Genomic DNA, 17,025 nt, shown 5'->3' on the forward strand with positions numbered 1-17,025 from the left:
AGCAGAGGGGAAAAATTGGGCAAAAAAGGGAACAGAGAGTGAAAAATCTCGTGAAAAAGAGAAAAAAGTGTGGTCATGATAGGACGATAACAAGTGCGATAAGGCGAAAATTGTGGGGTAAAACGCAAAAAAAAGAACGGTAAAGTGCAAAGATATTTGAGAAAAAGTCGATAAGAAACGACGAAAAAATTATTCAAAAAAAAAAAAAAAATGGCCGCCCTAGGTGGCGGCCGAAAAGCTTGCAATCTATTCATTACAACTAATATTTGAAATTAAAATAAATTCGAAAAAAGAGGAAACCGAAGAAGTAAAATCGATATGATGGCGCGAGTATATCGAAAAAAAACACAGAAGGAGAAAAAACACGATCACAGGCCTAAAATTTGCCTAATTTCGACATAAAAAGTACAAAAAAACGGCACCAGTCAATGTGGAAATGACGAGAAAACAGGGAAATCGAGAACAAATGACAAAGAGAGCGACAGAGAAAAGAGAAACAGAAAACTTGAATTTAAAAAGTGAATATAAAAAGAGCTTGATTTTTTCTTAACACAAATTTAAAAATTACATTAAAATATTTTAAGCCGAGCAACATCAACAACAACACAGTAACACAGTCACACAAAAAGCTCTGATATTTCAAGCAGAAAACTCTATAATCGATGATTCCGATGAAGACGTCGGAGAGCCGGGAATCGATGCATCTGATGACGTGGCAGTTGACTTCTCACGAGCAAATCGGAGCTCGAGTTGCTCTTCAATGAAAATTCGCAAATTTCTGCATTGGGAGTCCGAAAAATGATGTTCGCGGGAAAGAGACTTCGCGAGACGGGCGGCTTGTGTGTTCTGAAATTAAATTAATTTATTCATTTGGCTAATAAGATCTCAAAAATTGACTTTAGACTAGTAAAACTGGTTTAAAACAGCCAAAATGTTGTTTTAAAAGCTTTAAATTTTGCACAAATAATGCATAATTTGGCTTTAAAACCCCTAGATTTGGTATGAAACCGCTAAATTAGTTTGAAAACCCTTAAAACTCCCTAACTTTGGCTTCAAAACTGTAAATTTAGCTCAAAACCGTAAACTTGGCTAAAACCACTGAATCTGTATTTAAAACCCTGAATTTGGTTTAAAATTTCGACATTTTTCTATAAAACCTCTATATTTGGCTTTAAAACTATTAAATTTGTCTCAAGAACCCTAAATTAAGCTCAAAATTCTCAAAAGTTGGCATTAAGAACCCTATTATCTAAATTTAGCTGTAAAATCGCAATTTTTACTTTAAAACCGCTAGTTTTGGCTTAAACTCTATACATTTGGTTTTTAAAAACCTAAACTAAGCCCAAAAAACCTTGAATTTGACTCAAAAAACCACAAAAAAATCGAAATATTCTATCGATTTTCTTAAAAACAGTATCTTCACGTAGTGGGGAACAAAAGCCATAAATCGTATCACCTTGATAAGCGGCGGGGGGGGGTCTAAGACTAAATTTCATCCAAAAACTCGTGATGAAACCGAACCGACCGAAAAATAAGTGATGGGAATATCAAAAAATAACGGGAAAAACTAATTAACATGAGATTTTTTATTTTTCCCCTCTAACCAGTGGTGAAGCAGTAAAGCAGTACCCTGGGCACTCCAATCGTCTTCTGTTCTCCGGATTTCAGCGTCAAAACCAACTCGAAAAGGTCTTCATTCGAATTTTCTGAATTTTTTGAAGCGGCTTCCTGAAGGCTATAATTGGCCAATACTATGCAAATATCATCGACTGTCGGGTGAGTTCGTTCGATTCTTCGGCGTACTTGTCTCCGTACATTTTCATCAAATGCTTTCTGTTTCTGTTGAATCGGACAACTGGCTTCACCGCCTCCTGATGCTCCTTCGCCTTCTTCTGAACCAGTGTCTGATTGGGATTGTGATCGGGAAGCTGAAAATGGAGTTTTTAGAATATTCCTGGAAAAACTTGCTTTAATTACCTTTCAAAGCTGAAAATTTCTCTTCATTTTCCTTTTTCTGCCTTCTCAAGTGTGGCGGAACATAGACGTTCGACTGAGCTTTCTCTTCACCATCCTGTGAACTATCACTGCTGCCAATTCGTTCGCGAATCTCTGATTTTCTTTCTTCATGTACTCGATTGTACTCATCGCGATCAACTTGATTGCGTCTAATAAATCGAAGAAATCCGTGATTTAAGTCTATTCTTGGCTGATGTGGTCGCGTCATTACTGAAAATAAGAAAATTATAGGGGAAATTTCGGTACGAATGGAGAATACTGACTGATAAGCTTCAAATACACTTGGAATTGCAGGAAAAGTACGAAAATGTAGTGGGAAAACGTTTAGTTTTAATCGATAATCAAGAATTGTTTTAAGGGTAAAAATGATTTTAATTGGGTGTATGAGAACTTTTCATGTATTCCATAGTTTTCACCTTTAATTTATAAAATTTTCAACGTTTAAATTGAAATAAAAATTCTAAATTTCAACAGAAAAAAAAAAAATCCTCGAAAATCGGTTGGGAACTCGCAAAAAATCGTCACGAACACCTGATCAGCATGTTCGCTCCACCGCACATGAGCACGCGACGCGACCGCATCGCCTCACTGTCTGGCACGAAATAACACCACAGATTTTGCAGTTTTTTGGACCCTTTCTGGGGCACCTGCGCCCGATTTTTTGCGTATTTTCGTTTATTTTATCGAATTCCCCGTATTTTTCTCCACTTGTGCCTAAAATTTTAGTGATTTTCATCGAAAACTTGTGAAAAAAGTGAACATGTTCGACATTTTTCTGATGGAACGCCTCAAAAAACTCGATATCGATTATTTTCAAATCCTGTTGCTTGTAATGAATTTTGAGTGATTTTCGATGATTTTCGTAGGTGAAATTGAATTTTCTGGTGCGATTTTGATGCCGAAATGTACAAATTTACCCAAAAACCGCGTAATTTTTGTGTTTTGTGTTAATTATTAATTATGATGAAATTTAGCACAGTGAGAACGCGGTATGTGGAGCAATATATTTCTAAGATTCTTGAAAACCTATTTGAAGCGAATTACTTATTTAATCGTAAAATACCTCATTTTTTAAATATGAATTTGTGTTCCTTTCCTCATTTTCGGTTTAACTCTTCGTCTTCTGGTGTTATAATCTACATATTTCATCTTTTTAAATTCAAAAGTATGTCATTCTCATTGATTCGCCACTGTACGAGTGTGTGTGTGCACTTGGGTCAAGATGACACAGCAAACAATTCAGACTAGACAGGTTCAAGTATTTTCGCTAATTTCATAAATACAGAGGCATACTTTTTAAACATTTTTTTTTCTGAAAAAAAAAACATATTTTTTGTGATTCTACCTCGAAAGAATTAAAATTGCGAATCCATGTGCTTTTTTTTGAATATTTTTCTTCGAATTTCGGGCATATACTAGTTTCTTCTGTGGATAAAAAAATTTTAAGGGGTTCACTGTGGTTTTCTCGTTCAAAAAATCGCCATTGCAGCTGCAAAACTCGAATCTCCGGCCTTGAACAGCAAAATTGAACCCTGCTCCCTCTTTTGATGAATCATTGAGCAATCAGAAGCCGTGTTGAATTAGAGATTCTAGCTTTTGCGTGGTCGTTTCCTCTCTCTCTTTCTCCCTCTGCTCAGATCTTAAATCAGCCCTCTTATGGCACAAGGAGCACATACATCATTCGCGGGCACCGGGCGCCAAAGTGACGCAGAGAAGCGAGAGATATGATGCCGCCCGTGAGAGAGAAGGGAGCAGGCGACGGAAAGTGCACACCGGGTGTAAATAGTGCAGATGACCTTCGTGCTAGGAGGATGGATTCAGTAGATGGAAGAAAGTTGGATGAGTATTTTTTGAGGGACTTTGAGAATTATTGATTTGAAAAATGATGATTTAGTTGGTGTCAAAAGTCAATTTTTAATATTAGGAGATGTTATTTTCTGGCCTCGGTTTTCGTAGATTTGACGAATCTGAAATGTTCCGAGTTTTACGAATATAACCCTTCAGTTTGCTGGAATTTCTGTCTCAAAATGCCCCCAAAGTATCAAATTTAAATGAATATTTGAGAAAAAAGGCTATGTGTAGTTGAAATTTTCAAAATTTATCAATTTGCCCGTGTCGGAGCGACTTAATTCGTATGTATTTTTTGAGATTTCTAGAACTTTTTGGATTTTTTCGATAGTTTTTTTGCTGATGTAGGTATATTTTCTGTTTATAAGCTCCAAGTTTCTACAGATTTTGCTGCTGAAATAGGACCAAAATTAAAAAGAACCGATATTCATAAACATTATGTTGGTGTTTTGACTCTAAATCGAGAAAAAAAACTATTTTACCTTTTTTTTCCCTCGAAATCCTGCAATTTCTGCGTATTTTCTCCAATTCTTCAATCATGTTCATTTGTTTTCCACTATTACTTTACAATCCTTCGCCTCTCTTATTATATCGCATCCACTACTTTAACCATACAACAACTAGTTTTACACACTCTTATTCATAATGTCCTCCATCATCGTTCTCACTGGCGGGTCCTACCACGAAAGTTTCACCACACAAAAGTCGATTCTAAAAGACTTGGTGAAATTTCGTGGTGGGACCCGCCGCGGCGTGCGTAAGGTCGTCGTTCCGTTGGCCATTAATATAGCAACTGTGAGCGATAAAAATCTAAAGTTTTATTTATTTTGCTAATTTGTCAAGATTAGAATCTTGAGCTAAGTGAATCAATTTTCTCGGCGAAGTCGATTTTTGAAAAATATATCCGAAAAGGTTCAAATTAAGCCTGAAAAAGTAGATTTTATTACGAGGCAGCTTGAAAATTTCTGAAAATATATATTAAGATCTGAAAAATCGCAAAATTTACGAAAAAAATTAGCAAAAAAATCATGAATTTTAACAAATCGTGAAAAACTTTAACAAAATCGATGAAAATTCCACAATCAACGAGAGTTTTAAATTACAGTACTCTTTAAATGCGCAATTTGTCGGATCCGGGCGCCGTATTTTTTGGCGCAAAATTTAACTTCTATGTAGTAATAAAATTAAAATAATTTTCCAATCGTAACAAGCTCAAGTTTAAGCTAAATTGAATCAATTTTTGAGATATTTTCTTACTATATGTCTCTCTTACCTCTAAATACTCTTTCCTTTTCACAATTTCTTTCAAAATTCCTCATTTAAATGTTTGCAGAGTATCATCTCTCCGACACTCACACACTCCATCTATTTGATTCGACAGCTTCTACGAAGATATCTTATCAATCAAAAGAGCTCTCGTGGATCATCAGAAACTTGCTCAAACGATGAGTGTAGTGTCGAATCATCACTCGAACGGAAACGGCAACTCAACAGTCTACGATACGAACGGAAACGATGAAATCAAAAAAGAGGTGAAAGATGAGCCAATGGCATCAGACAGTGAAGTTCCATTCGGTGAACTGATGAAAAGAGATAAAAAAGAAAAGAAACAAAAGAAGAGGAAAGCTGAAAGTGGATCAGATGAGGATGATTATAAGCCCGAGAAGAGAAAGTCTTCGGCGAAAAATGGGAAAAAGAAGGATGTTGGAAGTGATTCTGAGGATGATTATAAGCCTGAAAAGAAGAAAAGCAAGAAAAATAATAAGAAAAAAGCTCAGGAGAGTAGTGAGGATGATGATGAAGAATCAGAAGGAGATGTTAGTGAAGAGGATGTTAAGCCACAGGTTTGTAGCAATTAATAACATTTTTTCCTCCAAAATAACCTATTTGCACGGGTTTTTGGCGATGAAAATTCACTTTTTTTTTGCTAAATTTCATCCAAATTATGTTTTTCAACACAAAATTTGGTTTTAAAGTTGCTCCACGAAAAAAAATTAGCTAGTTCCCATTTTCTTTGTTGCAGAGAGAATTATTCGCTTTATAAGATTATGTGAACTCAAAACAGTTGAAAAATGCAAGAAATACGTAAAATTCTGCTATTTTTACATTAAAATTGCTGAAATTTAGGTATTTTCTCGCAATTTTGAATTGTTTGGATGTACATATTCCTTGTGAAACCGATGTGAGCAAGAACCAGCATTTCTACAAGATTTTCAATTAGATAGTAATAATATGTGTTAATAAGCATATTTTAGATGGAATTTAGCGAAAAATAACCCTTCTAACCCTACTTTTCTGCACGTCCTTAACATTTCCTTTGTTTCGTTAGTTTTTTTCTGCTTTTTTAGATCCATTCCGACGATGAACTAGAAGAAGAAGACGAAGCTCCGACGACAGATGATGAAGAGGAACAGAAGAGAAAGGAGAAAGAGCGTAGAAAAAAGGAAAAAAGGGAGAAAAAAGAGCGAAAAGAGAAGAAACGACTGGAGAAGGAGAATCGGAAGATTAAGGAAGAGGACGACGAGGATTCGGATGATGAAGATGATGAAAAGGCGAAGAAAAAGGTGTTGTTGATGTGGATTTTCCTGATTTTGCATGCTTTTTCCCGCTTTTTTTTGCACAAAAAACTAATTTGCAAGCTAAAAATGGTGTCGGTTTACGCAGAAATTGTGTACTACACGAGGAAAAGTGTGAATTTAAATTTATTTAGTTTTTTAGCTGAAGTTCTCGGATATTTAGACTTTATGCCAAATTCTTCTGAAAAATTGGGTGTTTAATCATTTTTAGGCTAAAAATCGGAAATTTTACGATTTTTTGCTCAAAAAATTGAACACGATGCCTGCGTAAATCGACATTACATGCTGCTCCGGAAATTTTAATGTAATCGAAAAAATTAAAAGTTAATCCAAAAAAAACCACTTCCGTCTAACCTGAATTACCCACCAGTAATATATTTTCTCAAAAAAAAAATCAAAAACTGTTTTCTAACCTTCTACGAGATACTTTAAATAATTAAATTTGCACGAATCATAATTTTATCATTTATTTTTGCAGAAACGAAAGTCAAAAGGAGCTGAAAAGAGCAAGCCAAGTACATCAAAGAAAGACGCCGGCGGCAAAAAAGAGCCACCAAAGAAGAAAGTGAAGAAAGAGGAGGATATAGAAGATATATGGGAATGGTGGAAAGAGGAAAAGAAGCCTGCAGGTGTTAAATGGAATTCCCTTCAACACTGTGGACCACTATTCGCTCCACCATACATTCCACTTCCATCTCATGTTCATTTCAAATATGGTGGAGAGAAGATGAAGCTGACTCTTGAAACGGAAGAAATTGCTCAATTTTATGCTGGTGTACTGGATCACGAGTATTCGACAAAAGAGGCTTTCAACAAGAATTTTATGAAAGATTGGAGAAAAGTGATGACTGTCGAGGAACGTGAACGTATACATGATCTGAAAAAGTGCGATTTTCGAGCTATCGATGCTTATCAAAAAGAGCAACGGGAAATTCGCAAAGCGATGACTAAAGAGGAAAAGTTGAAGATTAAAGAGGAGAAGGAAGCGGAAGTGAAGATTTATGGAATTGCAATAATTGATGGTCATCGGCAAAAGGTTGCAAATTTCCGAATTGAACCTCCAGGAGTGTTCCGTGGAAGAGGTGGACATCCGAAGATGGGTCTTATCAAGAAGCGTATCATGCCAGAGGATGTCATCATAAATTGCGGAAAAGACACTGAAATTCCAAAACCACCACCTGGGCACAAATGGAAAGAAGTGAGACATGACAATACTGTTACGTGGCTGTGCTCTTGGACTGAAAGTGTGCTCGGACAGAATAAGTACATTATGCTTAATCCATCTTCAAAGATTAAAGGAGAAAAGGACTTTGAAAAGTACGAAACAGCGCGGCGACTTAAAAAGAAGATTGGTGGAATTCGTGAGCGGTATACTGACGATTTTAAGTCGAAGGAGATGAGAGTTCGACAACGTGCTACGGCTTTGTATTTTATTGATAAGTTGGCTCTTCGTGCTGGAAATGAGAAGGATGTAGATGAAGCTGCTGATACTGTTGGTTGTTGCTCACTTCGTGTTGAGCACATTAAGCTCTTCGATTCGGCGAAACTGAATGAAGATGATAAGAAGGAAAAGGAGTTTGTTGTGGAATTCGATTTTCTTGGAAAGGATTCGATTCGTTATTTCAATCGAGTTTCTGTTGAGAAGCGAGTCTACAAGAATTTGAAGATATTCATGGAGGGAAAAGCTCCGAGTGATGATCTTTTCGATCGTCTCGACACTGCAACACTCAATGATCATTTGAGAAGTTTGATGGATGGTTTGACGGTAAAAGTGTTCCGTACCTATAATGCTTCGATCACACTTCAAGAGCAACTGATAAAGCTGACGAATCCCAAGGACAATGTGGCGGCAAAAATTCTGTCATACAATCGTGCTAATCGGCAGGTTGCGATCCTTTGTAACCATCAACGTGCCGTTTCGAAGGGATTCGATGAGTCGATGCAAAAGTTGGAGCAAAAGGTTGCGAAAAAAATATGAAATTTATTCACTAATCTCGTTTTTTTTCCAGATCAAGGACAAAAAGAAGGAGGTGAAGGAAGCCGAAGCCGCGCTGAAGTCTGCTCGCGGAGCAGAAAAGGAGAAGGCCCAGAAGAAGTACGACAGACTGAAGGAGCAGTTGAAAAAGTTGAAAATCTCAAGAACTGATAAGGATGAGAACAAACAGATCGCGTTGGGTACTTCGAAACTCAATTATATTGATCCTCGGATCACTGTCGCCTGGTGCAAGAAGTTTGAGGTTCCGTTGGAGAAGGTGAGAGATAGTTTCGGAGAAATGAATTCACGGGGGAAAATGGACAAACTGTGTCGATTTACGCAGCTCGTGTACTCCACGAGGAAGAGTGTGGCTACACAGTTTTTGTCGAAAATACTTCGTTTTGGAACATAAATTAGGCATTGAAAACTGCAAAATTTATCCAAAAACTGAATGCACACTCTCCTCGTAGAGTATATGACCTCCGTAAATCGACACAATGTCGTGTTTTTGAAGAGATGCGGTATTTTGTGATTTTTTCGTCAAAAATACTGTCCAAACAGTACCATTTGTCGATTTACGCTGCTCGTGTACTCCTCGAGGAAAACCAATGATTTTTGGTGGATCAACATTCAAATCATCAGTTTATCAATTTTTATGACGTTTCTCTGAGAAAATCAATCATAAAAACGCCAAATTCCACCTGAAATTGAATAAATTCGATAAAAATGGAGATTTGAATGTGGAATGCAGAAATAATTGGCGAAAATTGTCTAAAATGAAGCATTGTTTTCCTCTAGGAGTACACGAGATTAATGAGGAGAAGCGCTCCTTAAAATATGCACAATTCCCTGTAGTACACAGTACTAAAACACTTTTTTCCGAAATTTTTTATCAAAAAACAGAAAAATGTTAAATTTTTCGGGAAAAAAAACCCGAAAGATCATATAAATGAGGAAAAATAAGAAGACAAATGGTCAAAATTCAAATTTTATTTTTCGATAAATTCAGAAAAACCGACACTCTAGATCCCCATTAAAATCGATTTTATTTCCAGGTCTTCACCAAAACTCACCGTGAGAAATTCCGTTGGGCCATCGACATGACAAACTCGTCGGATGAGGAATACGTCTTCTAGAAGTCAATTTAGTCGTTTTTTTTCTTTTTTCTGCACTTTTTTCCTTAATTTCTGATCCATTTTCTCTTTCTTTTTTTGTTTTTTCTCGGACTCTCGACTGTGATTGTTACACACACCTTTGTTAATCATTTCGTTTATTTTTTTTTTTTCTTTTTTTTTCTGAAAAATCTTTAACCTTCACCAACAAACCCAACAAAAAAAATCAAATTTTCTATTCCAATTATTCATCACTAATAATTTATTATTCCTCTTATTTCTCCATTTCAATCAAATATCTCTAAATATCTTGAAATTTCCAAGTTTCTATAGTTATTTGCTCTTCATGTCTAACGTTTTCTTTCTCCCCACTCTTCTAGTACATGTAATCCATTCTATCATCTCAAAAAAAAAGAATCCTAAGATTTTTTTAGAATTACCTTCTTATTTTGCTCCAATTGCTCTAAAATATCGTGTGTAGCCTCCTTTTGGGTATGTTCAGACTGGAAATTAGCTATTTTCAGCCTTAAAATGCCCCAATTTCGTCTTTTTTTCTTCATTACCCACATGATTAGTCCCAAGAATTCTCGTCCCTCTTTCTCTCGCTTTCTTGTTTTTTTCTGTTTTATTTAAAAATCGCATACACATCGACTGATTCAAGAATTTAATTTTGATTTCATGAAAATTATGATAATAAACGTTGCATTTTCAGAAATTGTTTTTTTTTTGGTTGCAGTTTTTGATTTCATAAGTGTGAGAGGGCGAAATGCTGACTTAAAATGCTGACATGACATAAATAAAAAAGTCTGAAATAAAAAACAAAAACGTAAGCCCAATGCGGGGCTCGAACCCGCGACAACCAGATTAAGAGTCTGGTGCTCTACCGACTGAGCTAACCGGGCGCCAATCTCACCCGCTGCAAAGGTTGTATAGAAGCAGACGCACGCAGTGTCAGTTTTATAGTCCCGTACGCGCGCCCACATTTTGTCGGTACACGCGTTAAGTGGCCTTCTCGTCATTTTCTATCAAATTTGGTTTTAACCCAGTTACCAAGGTAATTCGGAGTTTCGATCTTTCGAAAGAGAGTGTCGATTGTGAACAATTTTTGGAATAGCTCTTCCGGGGAATCCGGTCGGGCAATATTTTAAAAGGATTATTATTGTGAAGGTGATTCCGATCAGGGCTGGGATTATTTAAAAAACGAACATGAAAGTTTTTTTTTAAAAGATGAAAAACGAAAAAGTTAGTTTTGCAAATTTACAACTGGAATTACGATTTTTTAGTTACATGTTTCTTCAAGGTTTCATTGTTCCGAAAATGATTCGCCCAACGCCAAATTCGGGTGCAATTAAAAGAAAAATACTTATCAATTTAATATTTATTTGGGATAAAGCACGCATTCATTACAGGATATAAGCAAAAGCAAGAGATATAAAAGAAAATGAATGTGAACTGATTTAGTTTTTCTCGTGATTTTTGGCAAGTTCATCGGAGCTTTGTGTTGGTTGTTGGTCTGAAAATAAATATCGATATTTGAAGCATTAATCTTAAAATTCTTAAAATGGGAATAACAGGAGTTGAGACATTTTTGTCAGTTTAGGCTAGCCTTCAATTATTTCAAATTTTTTTAAAATTATTAAAAGCAAATTATCATATTAAAAAATTAATAGCAACTTACGGTTATGTTCAGTGGCTCGTTGGTCTTTTTTTAAAGTTTTCTTGAGAATCTGGTCAACTGTTAATTGCATCAAACGATAGTATTCATCTCGGTCATTCGATGCTTCCAAAATCTCCGTTTCACATTTTCTGGCATTGGCGATCAACTTTTTAAACAGTTCACCATTCATCTCTTCTACATTCTGGATTCTTGGCCAGAACGCTTTCAACAATTTTCCAACCATGTGATTTCGGATGTCTTCAACGATCCATTCCTTTGATGTGTTTGTCCCGAACAAGAAAGAACCATTGTACCCTTCAAATATATCAATTTTAGGTGTTTCTTCGTTTGAGATTTGATTAGTGTTCTCGGCCAGAGCAGGTGAAGCAGGTGCTGAAAATTTTCAAAGGTTTAGGTGATTTTTGTACTTTCACAGTAAGCCTACAGTACCCCTTAACCTATTTCCAAAAGAAATACGGGTAATAGCTACAGAAATAAAGTTTTTGAAAAGCATACATACCTTCAACTTGAGCAGCTTCTTCCGAAGGCACTGAGCTTGAGACGACTTGTTTCTTTCCGGCTCTTTCCATTCTTCGTTTCTCCAACTCGTCAATTTGAGCATTAATTTTGTTCAGCCGACTCTTGAGCTCTCTCCGCTTTTTCTTCTTGTCCATTGCTGCAACATCCGGCTCATAGGTGACATTCTTCACAGGCTCTGGTTCGTTGGCGTCCTGATGCTTCGATTCTGCTTCTTTTTCCAATAAGCCCTCAGACATCGTATCGTCCAATTCCTGATACCCATATGTATTTCCACCTTCAGAAGCAGCTGTAGTCGGCTCTTCGGGATCCTTCGCAATTTGGAGCTTCTCGAGATTCTTCACTATATTCTCTTCCGTCTCAGCTGATTCCACTCTAGGCGCCTTTCTGGGAATCTCTTGATCCTGTGTCAATCCAAGTTCCTTTCTCAAGTCACAATTAAAAGATTCAACCATCGCTAACACGGTTTCCATTATATCTTCGCCCTCCGTCTGAACTGGATGTTGTGGCTCGACTCGCTCCGTGCTAGCCTTCTTCTTTTCGAATTCAGTTTTCATCTCAACCCATTGAACTTGGAATGTTTTCACCGCAACTGGCTGCATCTTCTCGAAGCCTCCACTTCCAGATGTTTCTTTCTGAAGTCTTCCATCACGACCTCTCATGATCATATACACCTTGCGATTGTCTATATTTTCCGCCATAAACAAGTTCAGCCCACTGGTGATCTTTTTCGGATCATAAACTAGATTGCGTTTAACTTGAACGAATCCAAATGTACGGACATCATAGATGTACTGCTCGATTTGATTATTCTCGGTGTTATGAACATGAATCACCAATTCGGATGCATTACGCTCCACATACAATGGAATAAGGTTCGATTCGGTGACTTCACATGTGCAAAGAGTGCAGGAAATCTTCTGGAAGTCGCCTGTTTCGTCAATGTACTCGAGTCTTGTGTAATCCCCGCTAGTCTTTGAATAGACGCATAGAAATTCTTTGTTCAAATGCAGACATTGACGAACTTGGAATCGTGGGAGATTCTTCTGATACTCTGCGTAGAGTCTATCAAAGCTCTCATTACCTGATGAAATCTTGACTTCATCAGAATTCGCGGCTCTATCCCACCTATCACGTTCCAGATCTTGAAGCGTCAGAGTCCTTAAAGCAGCTGTTGGAAGAGTTCGGAACTGTCCATAACTTGTAGATTCCTTACTGAGAAGACCACGGCAATCTCTTTCAATCACGACCAGCTCGCCTTCAGGACCATTTAGAGCAACCACAACGTTTCCTTTAACAAGAAACGCCGGATTGTACTTAATCTCGGGACGATTCACTTCAACAAAGCAATCCGTCTTGAAAGCGTAGATAAACTGCTCCATCTTCCCGGTCATTGTATTATACCCGAAGAGCACGAAATCTTCGAGTAGGTCACTGTAGACAGCGTAGTACGGAGAAATGTGCTTCTCGGTGAGAATTGGTTGGCATATGAGGCATTTGTGAGGGATCAAATCACCAGCATCCGTTTTCTCATAGCAAAAGCGTTGTCTGTTTGGGCGAAGAACACTGACCACGTGGATAGCAGTGGCAGGGCACTTTCCGAGTGCAAACTTCGGTGGAGGTGAAGGCGCTGGATTGGAGGTAAGAGCAGAAAGAGGTGTCATCTTGGAGATTTTTCTGGAATTAAGGTGTAGTTAGATTAAGAATAATTGAAAACGTATACAAATGCAATAAAAAAGTGATAAGTGAAATTACCAGGCGCGATTAAAAATAGGAGTTTAAAGGAAATTTAGAAGTATAAGAACCACTGCAAAAAATCAAAAATGAAAAAGTAGTGAGCAAAAAGTGTTGTAGGAGTTAATACAAAACGACGAGTGCAACAGGACATATAAACGTATCAAGTAAAGTTTATCGATTGGTAAATGCTCCCGCCAACTCCGCGTACAGAACACCTGGGAATAAGCAATCAATACAGATTGTTGTATAATACTAGGCGGGAAGATGCACAAATTTTGTGGGCTAGAATTTAGGTAAGGCTACTGCTAGGGCTGAAAATTAAATAAAATGAATCGAAAATATGAATCTCGTAAATCCACAAGTGCGGTACGGTTTTTATGGGCGATGCCTTTTCTGACGAAAATTTCGGCGTTAAATAGGATTTTGGGATTTTAATAAATTAATATAAAATCACGGAAATTTTTTATATTTTTTTCACATCGATATTTGGTATCAGGGGCATAAATAGCGTCTTTAGTCCTCCTTTGTGTTAAAATCAAGTTTTGAATAAAACCATCAAAGTACAACTGATATTTTTTGTCCAATTTTTGGTAAAACCACAAGTAACTACAAGATACACTTTTAGAAAAGGGAACTACGGACATATCAATTTCAAGAATACATCATATTTGAAAAAGGCAAAAAGGAAACAAATACTGTAGTTCATAGCCGAGAACAAAAAAATGGAAACAGGAGCTCTAGAGACTGACTAGAGAAAAGAAAAACGACCTACTAGAGGCGATGCAGGCAGACTGAATGATGTCTTCTGCTCTTCAAGACAACTCAGAGCATCTGGAGCAAACGCTGCAACCAATTTAAATCGATACTCAGCTCTTGGGATACCAGATTCGGGAAAGAGGTGGGAATTGGCAGATGTTTTTATCGACTGATGTAAGATTGAGACGACTACCAGGAGAAGATCTACAAACGAATGTAGTATATTGATGGTTTTTAACAAAATTTCTGGGAACTGATTTTACAGATATGGTAAATCTCAACATGTTACGGCTGCTGATCTAATAGAAAGAATTATCGGCAATCTGAACAGAAAAGTATCCAAGATATGGGCGGAGCATGAACTGAATATGGCACCGCCCATATCTTGGCTACATGTACTTCTCACATTTCTTCATAAATTTCTCCTATACTCCCATTATTAAGACAAAGCAAGGTCAGCTTAAATTCCCAGACACTGAGCAAGGACGCGATCCACCTGAGAGTAATTCGACCAGGGGTGGACGGCAAATGATTTTTTGCCGGAATTTGCAAATTGGCGGAAATGAAAATTTCCGGCAAATCGGCAAATTGCCGGAATTGAAAAGTTCCGGCAAATCAGCAAACCGGCAAATTGACGCTTTGCCAAATTTGCCAGAAAAACGGGCAAATTGTGGTTTTGCACATTTTTTTTGGAAATTTCAGAATTTCGATTTCACTCAGCAGACTTTTACGCATCCTATGAATGTTCCTACATCTATTTTTAAAAATAAGCAAACTCTATGAATATATCTAAAGAAAACGGAATAAAATTTCAAAAAGGCACAGTTTTAAGTGCTTCTGTCATATAAAAAGCCCCTCTAAACACTTCCGGCAATTGGCAAACCGGCAAACCTCCGGAATTGAAAACTTCCGGCAAATCGGTAAACCGGCAAATTGCCGGAATTCAAAACTTCCGGCAAATCGGCATCTTGCCGCTTTGCCGAGTTTGTCGACAAAAAAATTTGCCGAACGGCAATTGCCGCCCACCCTTGAATTGGACTACAAATGTGGACAGAAGATTCATAGAATCAGAGAAAATTACATCCATTTGCCGGATTTCTTTTGGAAACGTGCCCCATTTTAATTTGCCTCAAAGAGAACCTGGCAATCCCATTCTAAAAGACTATGACGTCAAGCAAGATTTTCAGCAATGATTTTTTTCCCGCCGTTTCTAAAGGCACACAAATTTACAGTTGTCTTTTATTTATGGAACATCGGGAAGAAAAATGAGACCGCAAGACAAAATAAAATAAAAAAATATGCAATTTAACAAAAAAAACTAATTTTAATCCAAATCCTCAAATCTGTTCCAATTCCTTCTGAACATATGGTGGCAACGATCCGCCGTAGAGAGTTGTCAGGCTTTCCACGAATTTTTGTTTGAGAATTGACATGCCATCGTCTGAAATGAGTATATTTTTAGAAAAATGAATAATAGTATGGATTAAGTGTTAAGGGTTACCTGGGGCATCCTCCGGAATATCTGGAGAAGTTGAGCAAGATGGGCCATCAGAAAACGGATCATCACAAAGACGGATCTTCTCGACCAAGACATCCAACTCTTGAGATTCTTTGGATGCCTTCTTCTTGGACTTCTTGATCTTTTTGGCCTTCTTCTTCTTGTCCATCTTCTGCTTCTTCTCCATAAACTGAGTATCAAAACTCTTGATCACCGAATTGGGAACCTCCACGAAATGTTTTTTGATCGAGCAATATACCTCCTTCTTCAGTCTTCCTTGTGCACCCCTCATGATCACTGTTGTCCCTTTGAGAACGAAGAAGATGCTCGAAGTCGGATCCTGATCCTTCGATGAGTCATACTTCAGCTCTGGCTGATTCACTTCAACAAATCCCTGAATCTTCGAGTCGAAGACATATTGCTCCATGCGATCTGTGAAGGAGTTGAAGACGTGAATCACATAAGCCTGAATCTCTTCGCAAAACTCTGCATACTTGGGGAGAAGATCCACTTCTCTGGTTGTATCCGGACACTTCTCACAGTCGAGGATCTCGAATTGACTGGTGCTCTGATTGTATATGTACTTTTCATAATGACCACGGCTGGTGATAATGTAGAGAACGTACATCTGAAAGTCTTGGCAGAATGTGGTTTTAAATGCTGGAAGTGTTTCATTGTAGTCAAGATGTTCAGAACTGAGGGAGTCGTTGTCAGACCATGGATCCGCGTCATCAAATTCTTCGGCGGCCAAGAGTTGAACCTCAACTTTTGGCATTTCCACGCACTTCCCAAGTCTGTACTCCAACTTCCGAACTGCTTCGTTTCCTCCACGCTCGATCAGAACTTTCTTTCCATCAGAGTTCTCAATCATCACAATAAAACTTGATTCCGTGAATTTTTCAGCCGAGTAAACCAACTCCGGATAGTCGACCTGCTGGAAGCCACCAGTCTCGAACGAGTAGACATACTGCTCCACCTCTTGCGTAACCTCATTTCTCATAAAAATCACACTTCCCGAGGCATACATCGGTGACAGGTGATCTTCGAGGATCTTCACTGCACAACTGGAGCATCTGTGTGGAATGAACTTCCTGATTTTTAGGTCGAAGATGAACACATTGTAGGTTCCATTTTGACGGGGTCCACCAATGATGGGAATCTCCATGATCGGGCAGAGTTTCATGAGGATCCGTGGAGTTGTTGGAGGAGACATTGGAACTTGGCGCTGAGTTGGAACAGCACATGGATATGCAATGAATGACATGACAAGTAGAGATGATGATCTGGAATTTTGGAATTATAAGGATTTCAAA

At 37.7% G+C, this 17,025-nt stretch overlaps 4 protein-coding genes and 3 non-coding genes across 8 annotated transcripts; 3 read left to right on the forward strand and 4 right to left on the reverse strand.

Moving 5' to 3' along the window:
* Positions 1-236: 236 nt before the first annotated feature.
* M01E5.4 (uncharacterized protein) lies at positions 237-2,226 on the reverse strand. The gene is made up of 3 exons (NM_060935.7): positions 1,978-2,226; positions 1,630-1,928; positions 237-846 (listed from the first exon to the last, which is right to left on the reverse strand). The coding sequence occupies exons 1-3, from the start codon at positions 2,222-2,224 to the stop codon at positions 640-642; spliced, it is 753 nt and encodes a 250-aa protein (NP_493336.1). The 5' UTR covers positions 2,225-2,226; the 3' UTR covers positions 237-639.
* Positions 2,227-5,189: 2,963 nt separating this feature from the next.
* Positions 5,190-10,242, forward strand: top-1 (DNA topoisomerase 1). Of its 2 annotated transcripts, NM_060936.8 has the most exons (5): positions 5,196-5,708; positions 6,213-6,428; positions 6,919-8,400; positions 8,450-8,692; positions 9,471-10,239. In NM_060936.8, the coding sequence occupies exons 1-5, from the start codon at positions 5,310-5,312 to the stop codon at positions 9,549-9,551; spliced, it is 2,421 nt and encodes an 806-aa protein (NP_493337.1). In that variant the 5' UTR covers positions 5,196-5,309; the 3' UTR covers positions 9,552-10,239. The 2 variants fall into 2 exon arrangements, with proteins under 2 accessions (NP_001379240.1, NP_493337.1); NM_001392963.1 differs by lacking the exon at positions 6,213-6,428 and having other exon boundaries at positions 5,190-5,708; positions 9,471-10,242.
* Positions 10,243-10,342: 100 nt separating this feature from the next.
* Positions 10,343-10,430, forward strand: M01E5.8. The gene has a single exon (NR_050672.1). It is a non-coding gene; the product is annotated as an Unclassified non-coding RNA M01E5.8 (non-coding RNA).
* M01E5.t1 lies at positions 10,357-10,429 on the reverse strand. Its single transcript has one exon. It is a non-coding gene; the product is annotated as a tRNA-Lys (tRNA).
* Positions 10,431-10,560: 130 nt separating the features above from the next.
* Positions 10,561-10,669, forward strand: sls-2.9. The gene has a single exon (NR_002607.1). It is a non-coding gene; the product is annotated as a small nuclear RNA sls-2.9 (small nuclear RNA).
* A 218-nt stretch (positions 10,670-10,887) lies between these two features.
* On the reverse strand, positions 10,888-13,400 carry sepa-1. Its single transcript, NM_060938.4, has 3 exons — positions 11,705-13,400; positions 11,206-11,577; positions 10,888-11,040 (listed from the first exon to the last, which is right to left on the reverse strand). The coding sequence occupies exons 1-3, from the start codon at positions 13,383-13,385 to the stop codon at positions 10,985-10,987; spliced, it is 2,109 nt and encodes a 702-aa protein (NP_493339.1). The 5' UTR covers positions 13,386-13,400; the 3' UTR covers positions 10,888-10,984.
* Positions 13,401-15,442: 2,042 nt separating this feature from the next.
* T04D3.1 (NTF2 domain-containing protein) lies at positions 15,443-16,995 on the reverse strand. The gene is made up of 2 exons (NM_060939.4): positions 15,716-16,995; positions 15,443-15,655 (listed from the first exon to the last, which is right to left on the reverse strand). The coding sequence occupies exons 1-2, from the start codon at positions 16,974-16,976 to the stop codon at positions 15,552-15,554; spliced, it is 1,365 nt and encodes a 454-aa protein (NP_493340.1). The 5' UTR covers positions 16,977-16,995; the 3' UTR covers positions 15,443-15,551.
* Positions 16,996-17,025: the final 30 nt, after the last annotated feature.

This window comes from Caenorhabditis elegans, chromosome I, assembly GCF_000002985.6.
Source record: "Caenorhabditis elegans chromosome I".
Classification (NCBI taxonomy): Eukaryota; Metazoa; Nematoda; class Chromadorea; order Rhabditida; family Rhabditidae; genus Caenorhabditis; species Caenorhabditis elegans.